The sequence below is a fragment of the Podarcis erhardii genome, assembly GCF_964252035.2.
Source record: "Podarcis erhardii genome assembly, chromosome: 17".
Lineage (NCBI taxonomy): Eukaryota > Metazoa > Chordata > Lepidosauria > Squamata > Lacertidae > Podarcis > Podarcis erhardii.
This window is the reverse complement of record NC_138515.1, coordinates 31,436,884-31,450,658: the sequence shown is the minus strand read 5'-3', so window position 1 is coordinate 31,450,658 and position 13,775 is coordinate 31,436,884. Positions and strand designations below refer to the sequence as shown.

The window sequence follows — 13,775 nt, the reverse complement described above, 5'->3', positions numbered from 1 at the left end:
GCCTCAGTGCTTCAAGATGGAGCCTGGCAAAGGTAATAGGAAGACTCAGAAACAATTCCATTGGCTGCTTTTAGGGGAATAGGAAAACTCTTATGTTTTCATCTGGAAAAGAGGCTCAGCTGACATCCTGGTTGCTACGAAGGAAGGAGCAAGCATATGAATGAGTCAGATCTGTCTCTCTCTGAATGACTTTCGAAGGGGGCAGGGCTTCAAGTGGAGAATGGAATTCAGGTGCCCATCAGAGCATCTCCCGGGGAAAGCCAAGAGTTGCTTCGCCCGCTAGAGCAGCAGGAGGAGGACGCCCAGAAGCTGAGATCCTCTACAGGATGGGGAGCAACGTGCGCCTTCGCCGGGAGCAGCAGATCCCCCTCGGTCCCCATGTAAGCGAGATCTCGACAGAGAGCCTTTTGTTTCGGGAATTGCGGGAGGAGGAGGGAGAGACAGAGAGACAGAGAGAGCGCGCCTTTGGAAGGCAATGGAGAAAGCGAAAGGGTTTGTTGCGACGAAGGGGGGACGTGGCGGAGGCGTTTTTATGTGTGTGGCGGGGGGGGGGTCGCTTCCATCCTCGCCTTTTGTGCCTTAAGCCACCCGCACTTTTGTAGGACAGGGACCCCGCACAGCTCAGAACAGAACTGGACCGGTGCATGCATACAAAACACCCAGAGATGGGTCTCTCTCCCACCTGCAATTGATGCACCGGGTCCGCTTCTGCTCTGCATTTCATCCGGGCAAGGGGGGAGATCCGTTCTCCGGCGACGGAGAAATGTTATGACTGGCCAGCGATTGCCGTTAGCTCGTTTCCAGACAGAGGGGCAGAGACTGTCTGGAAACGTCTGAGAGACAAGCCCTACTCCTTTTCCACTCCCATTCTAGTCATATACTCAATAGTAGTAAGTTATTGTTTGGGGGGAGGGTGTTCCCCAGAGTGTAAAGGAAATGCACTCTTCACGTGCTCAGGAGCACTCTCATCTCCTGGGAACAGAGAGCTGAGCTGAGCTCAGAGGAAGCCTGGTTTAATTAATACACCAGCCTTCGCTTAGGAAGTCCGAGGTCGCTTTTAAGAGGGGCTCTGAGGAGGGTCGCACATGCAGGCTTAGTTTCAGCAACAAGCGCCTTCCTGGTCTTGGGCCACCCCAGTCGCAACCTCTCTCTCATCTTGTCAAAACTCCCCACAAAGAGCTGTTAATGCAAGTCTTGATATACTAAAGCACTTTCTGCTTTGAGTTGTGCCACGATTGCTATCCTTACTCTAAAGAGGCTACGCTGCTATCCCTGCTGTGTTCTAGTTTGTGGCAGTGTGTATTGAGGCTGCAACTCTGAGACTGAGCCCCACAGAACTTAACAGGACTTCCTTCTGATACAGATACATACAGGATTGCACAGCAAGAGTTTGAAATCCCTGCAGCAGTTATTTTAAAAGCAATTATCTGAGACCTAAAGCTCGCAGTGCTTTGTGTCTTCAGAAATGGGCAGCAGGAAGTTTGGGGGGAGTGCCTGTTGTTTTATTGCAAGATGTTTCCTCTGGAAGTCTTTGCGTGGAAATGAGGTACATGTTTCATGCCATCAAGCCCAGTATTCCTTCATATAAATACAGTGGTACCTTGGGTTACATATGCTTCAGGTTACATACACTTCAGGTTACAGACTCCGCTAACCCAGAAATAGTGCTTCAGGTTAAGAACTTTGCTTCAGGATGAGAACAGAAATCATGCTCTGGCGGCACAGCGGCAGCGGGAGGCCCCATTAGCTAAAGTGGTGCTTCAGGTTAAGAACAGTTTCGGGTTAAGTACGGACCTCCGGAATGAATTAAGTACTTAACCCGAGGTATCACTGTACTCAGAAATAAGAAGTTTACTTGGGAGAAAGCCCCAGTGGCGTAGCGTGGGGGTGCAGGGGGGGCCGGCTGCACCGGGCGCAACATCTGGGGGGGGCGCGCTCGCCACCTCCGGAGTCGCCGAAGAGCCTCGGGCACAGGCTGTAGCAGAGCCCCATGTCTCGCAGAACCGACAGGCTGTGCGCGCGTCCGGGCTGAAGGTGTCCGGCAGGCAGCGGCTCTCAGCGCTCCCTGTGCATCAGGGCCGTGGAGGGCGCGCCAGGCAGCCCCTCCTCACAGCCCCGCCGCCGCCGCTGCTGCAGCTGCTGGGCCATGTTGCATTTTCCTCGCCTCTCTGCCCTCCTCTTCCTCCGGGCAAGCGGCGTCGTTTGGGCGGCAGTGCCAGCGGCAACTCGCCTCAGATCACCTGACACGGACCCGCCGCCGCTGCCGTGGCTACCTTACCGTAAATACCCCAGCCCAGGCAGCAGCAAGAAGAAGCTGGCAGCGGCAGCAGGTTAGGGGTTAGGGGCGCAAATTACTTGCCTTGCCCCGGGTTAGGGGGCGCAAATTACTTGCCTTGCCCCGGGTGCTGACAACCCACGCTACGCCGCTGGAAAGCCCTGATGAAAATTGGATAGAATTAAAGCACTTAGAAGACTTTTTTTAAAAATGCGTACATTACAGGTTCACACACTCACTGAAAGGCTGGAATAGCATCTATATGTTACCTGTGAGATTGCGTTCAAAGAATGACAAATGTTTGTGTACAATGAGCAAAATACCTGCCGTGTGTTTGAGGAGACGGCTTGTGTACTGCAAAGAGATGTGTGTACCTCCTTCGCATTGCACCCCTCTGATCTTGGGGGGTATAGCTCTTCCATCAAGTATTAAGCAACCATGTAATGCACATGAATAGTACAGGAGCTTGATTTAAATTGTACAAGTTAAACTGAAGTAACTGTTGCTGTGAACACAGGGTGGTCTTCAACCATGTGGCACTCCCACCCCTGTGATCCCTGCTCTGGAGAATTGGAGGAATTCCCAGAGCAGATTTAGGAGGCACACAGGGAAAAGAAAGCACAGAAAAGTCCCATTGCACAAGTGGAACTTGTTCCGCCCAGGCAAAGTGCTTAGGGCTGCATCAAATACAACCCATAACGTCCCGGGTGTCTTGCTTTGGAAATCAAGCTGTTGAGAAAAATCTTAGCCAACATAGCTGAGTTTATGAATTTATAGAAGATTGATATGGGAAGTGATTAAACGTGCTCATCATGGGGCAAAGTGACCTATTGACCCCTTCCACCCACTATGCATATATAGTAACTGCTACATGGATTCTTGCATCTTAATAGTACACACAACATAAAAACAAGCCTCACTTACATTTTGGATCAGGGTTGCTAAGCTGGACAGAAAGAAAGCTTCTTTTGTGGCGGGAACCCACAATTTGCAACCATGAAAACTGGATTTTTAAATGTATTTGCTGATAAACTTGACCAGGTTGCCGTGAGATGTGTAAAGGGAACAAATGCAGCGTTGATGCAAGTGGAAGATAAGGCCTTAGGTTTACTTTGCAAAAATGGGAAGTGACTCAAACTTACAATGCAATCCTAAACTCAGCTGAACTCAGGTAGAAGTTTCTGAGTGAGACTGAACAGCATGATTCTTAAGAGCCATAGGGAACATAGGGGGCAGGGGGGCAGCAGGTGTGTCTGCCAAAAAATAAGTTAGTCCTGCCCTCACAGCATTATTTATTTATTTATTTATTTATTGCTTATAAAACAGAGTTCCTTCCCCTTTAGAATCCATTGCACCCTTTTTCTTAGCTCCACAAATATTACAAGTCTTGTGCACCCTCACTGGGCAGATTCAGGCTTTTCTGTACTTCTTGTTCTGCAGGTTTGCCAAAGCCACTGATTCTGTTATAGGTGACATTTACTGAGAACCCACTGAGTAAAAAAAAAGTTTCTTCTTAAGTGGTTTGGGAGACCACTTGCTAGGGATGAGACTGCATGCCAGGGGTGTCCTTAAGATGAAAACCATAAACACAAAAGTAAGTTCAGGCAGTGAGTTCAATGGAACACACTTCTGAACAAGCATGCTTCAGATCACACTGCATATTTTTTTCAAGAACATGCCACGAATTACTTTGGAGATCAAGTCTACCTGGAAGTTAGGCTGTCTAATCTAGAAGCCCTACTCCCAAATCTCAGAAGCATAGCTTTCTGTGGCTGGGTTATTTGTGGAAGAAATGTACACTGCACAGACTTCTAGAAGCACTGTTACACAGCGTGTCCAGCACTCGTGTGTATTTAACATTCAGCTCTGAAAGGGTATGTGCGTTCGTTTAAAAATGTGTGTTTACCTTTAACTCTCATGCCCAATAAAGAATTTATCACACGAGGAAGTAAAAAAATGTTGGTTTATTACACAGAAATATTAGCAGAGTATGTGGGTGCTGCTTCAAACAGGAAGCTTACAATTATGCAGGCAGAAAATAACCATAGAGTGCATACACAGCTTGATTCTAAAGGGTAGAGTCCTTAAACTAACTGCAAAGTCTGGAGAGGGAGCGCAGCAATGTGCTACAGACAATGTGCACTAAAAAGAAAGAAAGTAAGAGAAGGGGTGGTTATACTGTCCTTGAAGCGTAAATGAACACAAAGTCTGGGATCAGAGATCTGTGCCTTCTATGAGACTTAAGCTACCTGCTTGGGAGTGAGAGTTGCTCAGTGGGTAGAGCATGAGACTCTTAATCCCAGGGTTGTGGGTTTGAGCTCATGTTGGGCAAAAGATTCCTAAGTTGCAAGGAGTTGGGTTGATGCTTAAAATCACTGAGGAGCAAAGAGGGGGTCTTACTGGAGCTGTCAGTTGACTAAGCATTGAAAATCAAGGGTTTGTTTATACTTCAAAGCTATCTAAACCTTATGAAAAGGAGAGGGGGCTTCCGAAGCAAAGAGGGTTAACACCTAAGACCTTTGAACCATTGTTTATTCCTGCTGCTTTAGTGAGATTGAAGTAAAAAGGCCTAGTTGAAGAGGAACGTTTTTTGCCTGGCATCTAGATATGTAACAAAGGCGCCAGGCGAGCATCCCTGGGGAGAGCGTTCCACGAATGGGGAGCCACCACAGAAAAGGCCCCTTCTCATGTTGCTACCCTCCAAACCTCTCATGGTTAGGATTTATCCCTCAAGCAGCTTCGTCAGGAAGAATCCAGGTTCCCCGGCCACATGTCTGGCCACCAGTAGCCAAGGTCGGAGGTAGTCAACATGGTACCCTGCAGAAATTGTGGACTAAAACTTTCATCAGCCTCGGCCAGCATGGCTAATGGTCAAAGATGATACCAGTTATATTCCAAAACATCTACAGCCATACCTCATCTTGCTTCAGGTTACGTCTTTTCAAGTTGCGTCCCGCAGCAACCCGGAAGTACCAGAACAGTTACTTCCGGGTTTCACAGCTCACGCATGCACAGAAGCACTAAATCGTGCTGCATGCGTGCGCAGACGTGGCGCTTCTGGATGCAAACACTTCGAGCTGCAGATGTGCCTCTGGGACGGATTACATCTGCAACTCGAGGTTCCACTGTGGAGGCACAATGACTACCCCAGCCTAGGGTATCAAAATGTTGAAAGCTAACCCTGTGCTTGCTTAATCATATAAAGACCTAGGCAAAATTGATTTATTGTTTTGGTAATTTGATTCTTGGAGATTTTATTATGTATTATATAAATTTATGCTGTGTTCTGCTCTGGGATTAATGGATAGCAGCTTTTAAATTACCTAAGCAAATAAATAAGCAGACAATAAGTAGAAACATGAACACAACCAAACCACAGCAAAGATGACTGCAGAATCACTTTAACATGTACACTGAGGCCTAAAATAAGCGGATAAGCAGAAAAAGAAACATAATCAAAACCACAGCAGTCATATACTGAACAGTTTTGCATTAATCGATCAATAAGACTGCATTAGCGGGACTAATACATAACTGAAAAGCAAAGCATGTAGAGTTGTCTTTGATGTAAAAGTTATATTAAATAACCTAAAAACAATTCCAGTTACAAATATCTGCAGGAATAGAGATAATGTGTAGCAAAAGTACTTGGAATCCTCTCCTCGAGTCTCCTACATCCTAGATTAAAGATCGCCACCTCACATTACTGTTATATTCATTTTATTGACTTAGGGAAGAGATAAACTACTTGCTGACTTGGTGTGAGAAATTGAGCAGATTTAATGGCTGATATAATCAACTACTGGGGTTTTGTAGCATCACAATTTTAAAGTAAAGCTCTAATTGCTGGGGAAATGTCTTTCTGACTCTATCTAAAAACGTTCACCTGAATTGGCTCTGGTGCAATTATACTGGACAGTAGCAAAGCCTCATCTCCAAGCATGAACTACTGCCAAACCCATGCAGAGAATGTGTGTGGTAATTTCAAATGGGAAAATGATCAGAAGACATCCTGCCCCCAGCTTCTCTTGCTTCCAGCTACATGATTACTATTGTATCTCAAAGGGCTACATAAGCCATTGTTTAGTGTTATGGGGGAAAACAATAAGATTCATAGTGTTGTAAATAAAAATATGCCCCTTTCCCTTATGGGGTATCCAAGAGCCCATATAGAGTCCTTACATAGGTTCCCTATTGGTAGGAGAGAATAACAGAGGCCAACCAGAGAATATTGAGAAGCAAAGCAGCTAGTAAGCTTGATCTTTATTGATCTGTTGCTCCCCTCACCCGCAGGAGAGAGGAGGAACCCAGAAAAATGGCATGCAAGGCCTTATAAAGACTTTTGAAATTGCCACTCTGTAGATCAAGAACACCCCCAGAAACATCATACATACATCACAGAAGGGGTGTAACCTAAGACCACCCCTCAGATACATCACACCTACATCACAGAAAAGGCAGTCTAAAACAAAAATTTGAATGTTGTTTTTCTCCTGTCCTTGTTTATCTCCAGGTTACTTGATTGGATTGCCTGGGGAGCCTGGCCAGTCTTTTGTAATGATATATACTTAGTTCCTGGGCCAGGTCACAGGCTCACACCCTACTCAAACACAGACATGCCCTTAAGACAGGATTTGTGAAGGAAAAGACAATGGGGAGGCTTTTCCATTTTGACCTTGCAGAGAAAACATTTGGTCAGTTTAGGAATCAAAATGGTCCCAGGTTGGTCTTCCTGTGCTGATCTATGTATGTGCAGTTATGAACATTACCATATATCTAAGACCATAAAATTCCTATCACAATAGGACTGCAACACTCCCTCCGTCCCTCGTCCCCACCCCCATGCCAATATTAAATACTTGTGATTCCAGTTTGTGGCACACCAGTTTTGCCATTTCACCCAAATCTTGCAAACTAGGGTTACAAATTATGTTGAAATTATATTTTGCAATTCTTGTTTGAATAAAGTGGCAGAACTGTGGCTGGTTGCAAACCTGGAACAGAAATTGCTACTCTTGGTGAGTGTAGTAGGAGGAGAGATTATTCATGCTTGTTTGTTTCTACTTAACCATAGTTTGGTACAGTCATACCTTGGAAGTCGAACCTTAGATTCTGGAAGTCCGTTCAACTTCCAAAACGTTCGGAAACCAAAGTGCGGCTTCTGATTGGCTGCAGGAAGCCGTGGAAGCTCCATTGGATGTTTGGCTTCCAAAAATAGTTCATAAACTGGAATAGTCACTTCTGGGTTTGTGGCGTTCGGGAGCCAAAACATCCAAGTACCAAGGTGTTCAGGATCCAAGGTACAACTGCTTTAACACCTGAAAAACATTGTAGTAGCAATAACATTCCCTATGGTTAGCCTTAAGCCAGAGTTAGATGCTGGGTTTGAAATATACTTTAGGGACATATATTCTATCCTTCAACAAAGAAAAGGGAACAAAACCAAAAACATTTTAAAAGCTGTGTTTTTAAAAGAGCAGCATAAAAGTATTCAGCAGAAATTAGATTGAAAAGTCTAATTATTATTATTATTTTTAAAAAAGATGCTGAAACTACATCAGAGTATGAATTGGGTGAGTCTCCCTGGGAAGAGCATGCATGCCACAGTCAGAGTGCCACCACAGAGAAGGTCCTTCCCATGGGAGCCACTCACAGGCTAGCAGGAGCACCCAAAAGAAGGTATTCTGAGGAATATCTTGATGTAAAGGCAAGCACACTGCAAGCTGACCTTCAAAGCTTGGTTAAAGGTAATTGTGATTGTACAAGGCCACCCCTGCCTTTAAGCAAAGCATGGGAGGGGTGGCTAACACTCCAGAGGACAGGATTACACTTCAAAACAACCTTGACAGATTAGAGAACTGGGCCAAAACAAACAAGATGAATTTTAACAGGGAGAAATGTAAAGTATTGCACTTGGGCAAAAAAAATGAGAGGCACAAATACAAGATGGGTGACACCTGGCTTGAGAGCAGTACATGTGAAAAGGATCTAGGAGTCTTGGTTGACCACAAACTTGACATGATCCAACAGTGTGACACGGCAGCTAAAAAAGCCAATGCAATTCTGGGCTGCATCAATAGGAGTATAGCATCTAGATCAAGGGAAGTAATAGTGCCACTGTATTCTGCTCTGGTCAGACCTCACCTGGAGTACTGTGTCCAGTTCTGGGCACCACAGTTCAAGAAGGACACTGACAAACTGAAACGTGTCCAGAGGAGGGCAACCAAAATGGTCAAAGGCCTGGAAACGATGCCTTATGAGGAACGGCTAAGGGAGCTGGGCATGTTTAGCCTGGAGAAGAGGAGGTTAAGGGGTGATATGATAGCCATGTTCAAATATATAAAAGGATGTCACATAGAGGAGGGAGAAAGGTTGTTTTCTGCTGCTCCAGAGAAGCAGACACGGAGCAATGGTTCCAAACTACAAGAAAGAAGATTCCACCTAAACATTAGGAAGAACTTCCTGACAGTAAGAGCTGTTCGACAGTGGAATTTGCTGCCAAGGAGTGTGGTAGAGTCTCCTCCTTTGGAGGTCTTTAAGCAGAGGCTTGACAACCATATGTCAGGAGTGCTCTGATGGTGTTTCCTGCTTGGCAGGGGGTTGGGCTCGATGGCCCTTGTGGTCTCTTCCAACTCTATGATTCTATGATTCTATGCTGTGTGCTAGGGAATAGTTTGCCATTCTGTCACAGAAGTCAGACTGTTGTTATCTTAATCTGCAGTTCCTCGAGTGAAGTGTATTTTAAGAAGCGATAATAGGAGAGGAAGTGTTTCAGTCTGGCAGGGGCACTTCTTTCTATAGTTAGTTCTAGTTTGCAGAACTCTCAGGATGCAGGCATATACATATTTATCTGAGAGATAAGGCTCTTTGAGCTTCCTGAATCATGCATAGGATTGGTGCAATAAGCACATATGGTGATACATTCATTTTGTAAAAGCACCGAGTGGTGTATTAAATGCTTCTAGAGCATCCCCAAATCTTGCATATCAATAATGCTGAAACAGGAACGTTAACCGTATCTGCCTTAAAAAACACATTTGCAAATTCATTATATTACAGAACGTTTACCCACCTAATCTGAGTCTGAAGCAACATGGACAATGAACCAGAACTTTTACTGGCGTGGTGTCGAGCCTAAGGGAAAATATATTTGTCAGGAAAGTTTTGCATTTATACATACAATCAGCATTTTGGACTTTAGTCATAATTTGAAAAGATGTAAAGTTCACACATGGCATACTGCATAATACCTCCTCCCTGTGGATCACAAATACCCCCCCCCCCAGATTTAAAGCAGGAACAATGGAGGAAAGGGGTAATAAGACACACACACACCCCTTATCAAACAACCACCTCTTTCTCTTGGCTGCATCTACACCATAAAAAGCAAACAGGCCAGATCAATAGTAGATATTCTGGCAAAACGCATAGCTTAACTGTCATTTGTGCAAAGCATGGTCTTTGTAGGCAAACATGCACCTCTGGGCACCACACTGCTAATGCCTTGCATAAATGCATAACACTTTTGTGAATGGTGACTACAAAAAATATGCCAACTCCCCATGTTTTATAGAGAAATTAGCAAGAAAGGATTCATGTGAGTCTGTTGCTCCAAATGTAGCATGCAAGGAGTGTGTAACATTATTCACATGGGAAATGCTCTTCTGTAAGCTACAACAGTGTGTTTAACTGCTGTTTAGGTACCTGGAATTTAAATTCACTGGCTGACCTTTTGACCATGTGTAAATTGCACCATTTATCCATTTGCCCTTGTGCACTGAATTAATATTTAACAAGAACTGTTCCTTTCTAAAACCTAAAGAGATAACCAAGCTATATTAAGCACCTTATCATAGGCTCTTCCTTTCTCTTGAAATATACCTATTGCATATACACAATAAGGAAATAAACACCCTAACTTTATTATCAGTATCTACAGGACAGCTCCAAAGTGTATTCTGAAATAAGGCTATCACCACAAAGCATTATGCTTCCTGTCCCAGATGGCACCAGTCCTTTTTCTGGTCCCATCTTGCCAGTTCACATTCTTTCTCTTCTTGACCTTTTAGTAAACCCCTGGAGGAATTTTATTTATTTTCTCTGGAAAATGAATTCCCTACGTACAGGTAGACAAATTACGATCACTAGGAACATCTATAGTCACTGACTGCCCAACCTTATGCAAGTTCTTTCAATAGTAAATCCAACCAAGGCAGCAACCCTTTGCGCCCTTACTAGCAGAGCTGCCTGAATACTTTTTATTTATTTATTTCGAGCCTCTCCGGCTTTCCAGCTTGCTGCCTCATTTCTCTGTCACATCACTCTCCCTCATATCTATGCGCTAAACAGTGTTAGAAACTGAGCTATGAAAGCTTAGGAGCTAAATGGCACCTTAAACCTAGGTTATGGGCGCAACAATGGAATGTCTAGGCACACTTTTTTATAAGAATACAAAGCGGAAAATGAATGAACTGCAGCTAAAATATTATGTTCATTTCTCACATGGTCTAGTCCTTCCCCTGCCCGCCCCCCTAATATTCTTAAGAGGGTCTCTTCTCCAGTCTTCAGAGAGTAGCTGGAAGTGGGGAAGCAGAAAAAGGTCCTTTCTTTCCACCCTGTAGTTTTAATCTGAAATCTTAGGCCCAGAGCTCAGAAACTGCTCACACTAATGAAATTCCCTGTCGCAAAATGCGCAAAAAACAATGGGAGTTTCGAACACTGACACGAAACTCTGGCTTTATCTGTTTGTTGAGGGAGGGTCCTCCACCCATTTCTCATCTTGCACTAAACCCCTTGAGCTTTTGTTCTCTTAATGGCCTGTCACCCAGGCATTCACAGGAAGCTAGCCCTGCTTAATTTTCTTTTAACACTTGCTGGATCCAGGGATTATAGGGGTCTGGCACTCACAAACTCATAACATAACTATGTTGGGTTTTTGTAAGTGGCATTGAGGGATGCGGGTGGCGCTGTGGGTGAAACCACAGAGCCTAGGACTTGCTGATCAGAAGGTCAGCGGTTCGAATCCCTGCAATGGGGTGAACTCCTGTTGCTCAGTCCCTGCTCCTGCCAACCTAGCAGTTCGAAAGCACATCAAAGTGCAAGTAGATAAATAGGTACCACTCCGGCGGGAAGGTAAACGGCGTTTCTGTGCGCTGCTCTGGTGCGCCAGAAGCGGCTTAGTCATGCTGGCCACATGACCTGGAAGCTGTACACTGGCTCCCTCGGCCAATAAAGCGAGTGCCGCAACCCCAGAGTCGGTCACGACTGGACCTAATGGTCAGGGGTCCCTTTACCTTTAAGTGGCATTGAGTTGCCTTGGCAAGGAAAAGCGACTAATAAATATAATAAATAATAATCATCATCAGGGGTGTTTTTTGAGCAGGAACTCAAGAGGAATGGAGTTCCCTTACCATTTTAAATATTTTAATTTTTTTTGGGGGGGGGTCGGGTGGGGTGGGGTGCTGGAACCAATATATACCCAATGCCTGAGCCAAAAATCCACCTATAACTGTAATCAATAAAGTTGTGGCCGTTTCTAATCCAGACCATTGTCTGCTTGAGTTTATTAACCACAGCTTACATTTCAGGGGTGCCAACTTGTCCAAAGAAATTGAGGGGGGCAGGTGGACGGTAAGCCCCACCCTGCATAATCAATGACATGGTGGGGTGCACACACACTACAGTATTTGAATGCCAATGCCCATCAACTTTGTGGGGTCCAGGCCCCTCATATATTTTATGAGGGGCGCAAAGATGCCATGGACCCTAGGAGTTGGCTCCTAGCATAGCTGTCAACCGTCCCTTATTTGGTGCGAAACTCCCTTATCCCAGCGCCGTTTCCCGCTGCTGTCCCTTAAATTTCCTGGGTTTCATGCCCGCCCGGCTCTGCGGGAAGCAGCGGCTCGGGGTCCTCAGCCTATAGAGAGCAGAGAGTGCGCGTCCCCGTCTCTCCCTTTTCCCCCTCAGGGGCGCATTGTGAGGAGATGGGTGGCGGTGGTCGGGCAGGCAGCCCCTCTCTTGCAAGACTTCTGCCGCGCTGGCAGGGGAAGCCGGAGGCGGTGGCTGAAGAGGCGGCCTGAGGGAGGAGGAAGAGGAGGGGATGGGGAGGGATGCAGAAGGGCGGCGCTTCAGCGGCCGCAGTGGCGCCGCAACCGCCTAATGCCGGGCTGGCGGGCGCGAGAGTCTCTCTCCGTCCCTCTCTCTCTCGGGCGAGGAAGGGCCAATGGAACTCCTCGCTCCAAGACGACGGCAGCCCCAACGTGTTGCTTAGCTTTCCCTCCAGCCAGTGCAGCATCTTAATGTAGAGATCCCCCCCCCCGCATCCCTTTCATAACTCTATTTTTATAAATCATTTGTCCATCCATAGTTCAAATTTTTACTACAAGTTTTCTGTCAGTCCTACCAATGTATGTAACTCTTTACAATAGCTTTTCCAATAAATTATAAACTCCCCCCATTCTTTATTAAAGAGGTCCTCTTCCTAGTTTCTAATTCTGCCTATAAGCTTTTCCATCTCGACGTTGTGCATCAGTTTTGTCTGCCCCTCTTCTTTGGTGGGAGTTATAGACCTTTAGGATCATCTAGTCCAGTGTTTCCCAACCTTGGGTCTCCAGCTGTTTTGGGACTACAACTCCCATCATCCCTTGCTAGCAAGACCAATGGTCAGGGATGATGGGAATTGTAGTCCAACAGCAGCTGGAGACCCAAGGTTGGGAAACACTGATCTAGTCCAAGGGTCTGCAACCCGCGGCTCCGGAGCCGCATGTGGCTCTTTTACACCTTTGCCGCGGCTCCGGGGTGGATACTAGCGAGGGGAGGAGGCGCATTGTGCGCCCCGACACTCCCCACTGTGGCGGGCGCTGCACTGGCTGTGACGTCGCATGGGGGCAGTGCGTGCGTTAGTCACGCACCGTCCCGACGTCACCTTCCCGCCTGCCCGCTACATTGTAAGGGTCATGTATGCTGGTCACTGCATTGAAAGGGGGCATGTACGCTGGTCACTGTTTTGAAGGGGAGTGAAGAACACACACACACAAAAAGGTACCGTATTTTTCGCACCATGGGACGCACCTTTTCCCCTTCAAAAATGAAGGGGGAATGTGTGTGCGTCCTATGAAGCGAAGACAGCATAGCCCCGCGACCCTCTCCCGGCTGGAGAGGTGACGCGCGGCTATGGCAGGAGCCTCTATAGCCGTGCGCCTTTGCGCTGCTCCCCAACCTGCTCTTTGGGGCTGGTGGTGGGCTTCCCCCCACCAGCCCCAAAGAGCAGGTCGAAAGGAACCTGAAGCCTGGAGAGTGAGAGGGGTCGGTGCGCACTGACCCCTCTCGCTCTCTAGGCTTCCAAGGTAGCCGCCTGAAGGCATCTGAACGCACCTTAAACGGCACCTTGTTTTAGAGGGGGAAAACAAGAGGGGGGAAATTCTCCCCCTCTCTGCGCAGCGCCTCCTGCCACTTCGCTGAAGGGGCGCTGGGCAGAGAGGGAGAGATTATTTTTTTTCTT

The 13,775-nt window shown here is 46.4% G+C and overlaps 1 protein-coding gene across 1 annotated transcript in view; it reads left to right on the top strand.

The window, feature by feature from the left end:
* Nucleotides 1-204: 204 nt before the first annotated feature.
* The window catches only part of GNE (glucosamine (UDP-N-acetyl)-2-epimerase/N-acetylmannosamine kinase), a 40,392-nt gene continuing 26,821 nt past the window's right edge, over nucleotides 205-13,775 (top strand). The window contains exon 1 of the mRNA XM_081845016.1: nucleotides 205-380. Coding sequence (XP_081701142.1) covers nucleotides 327-380 — 54 coding nt within the window. The 5' untranslated portion in view covers nucleotides 205-326. The remainder of the gene's footprint in view (nucleotides 381-13,775) is intronic.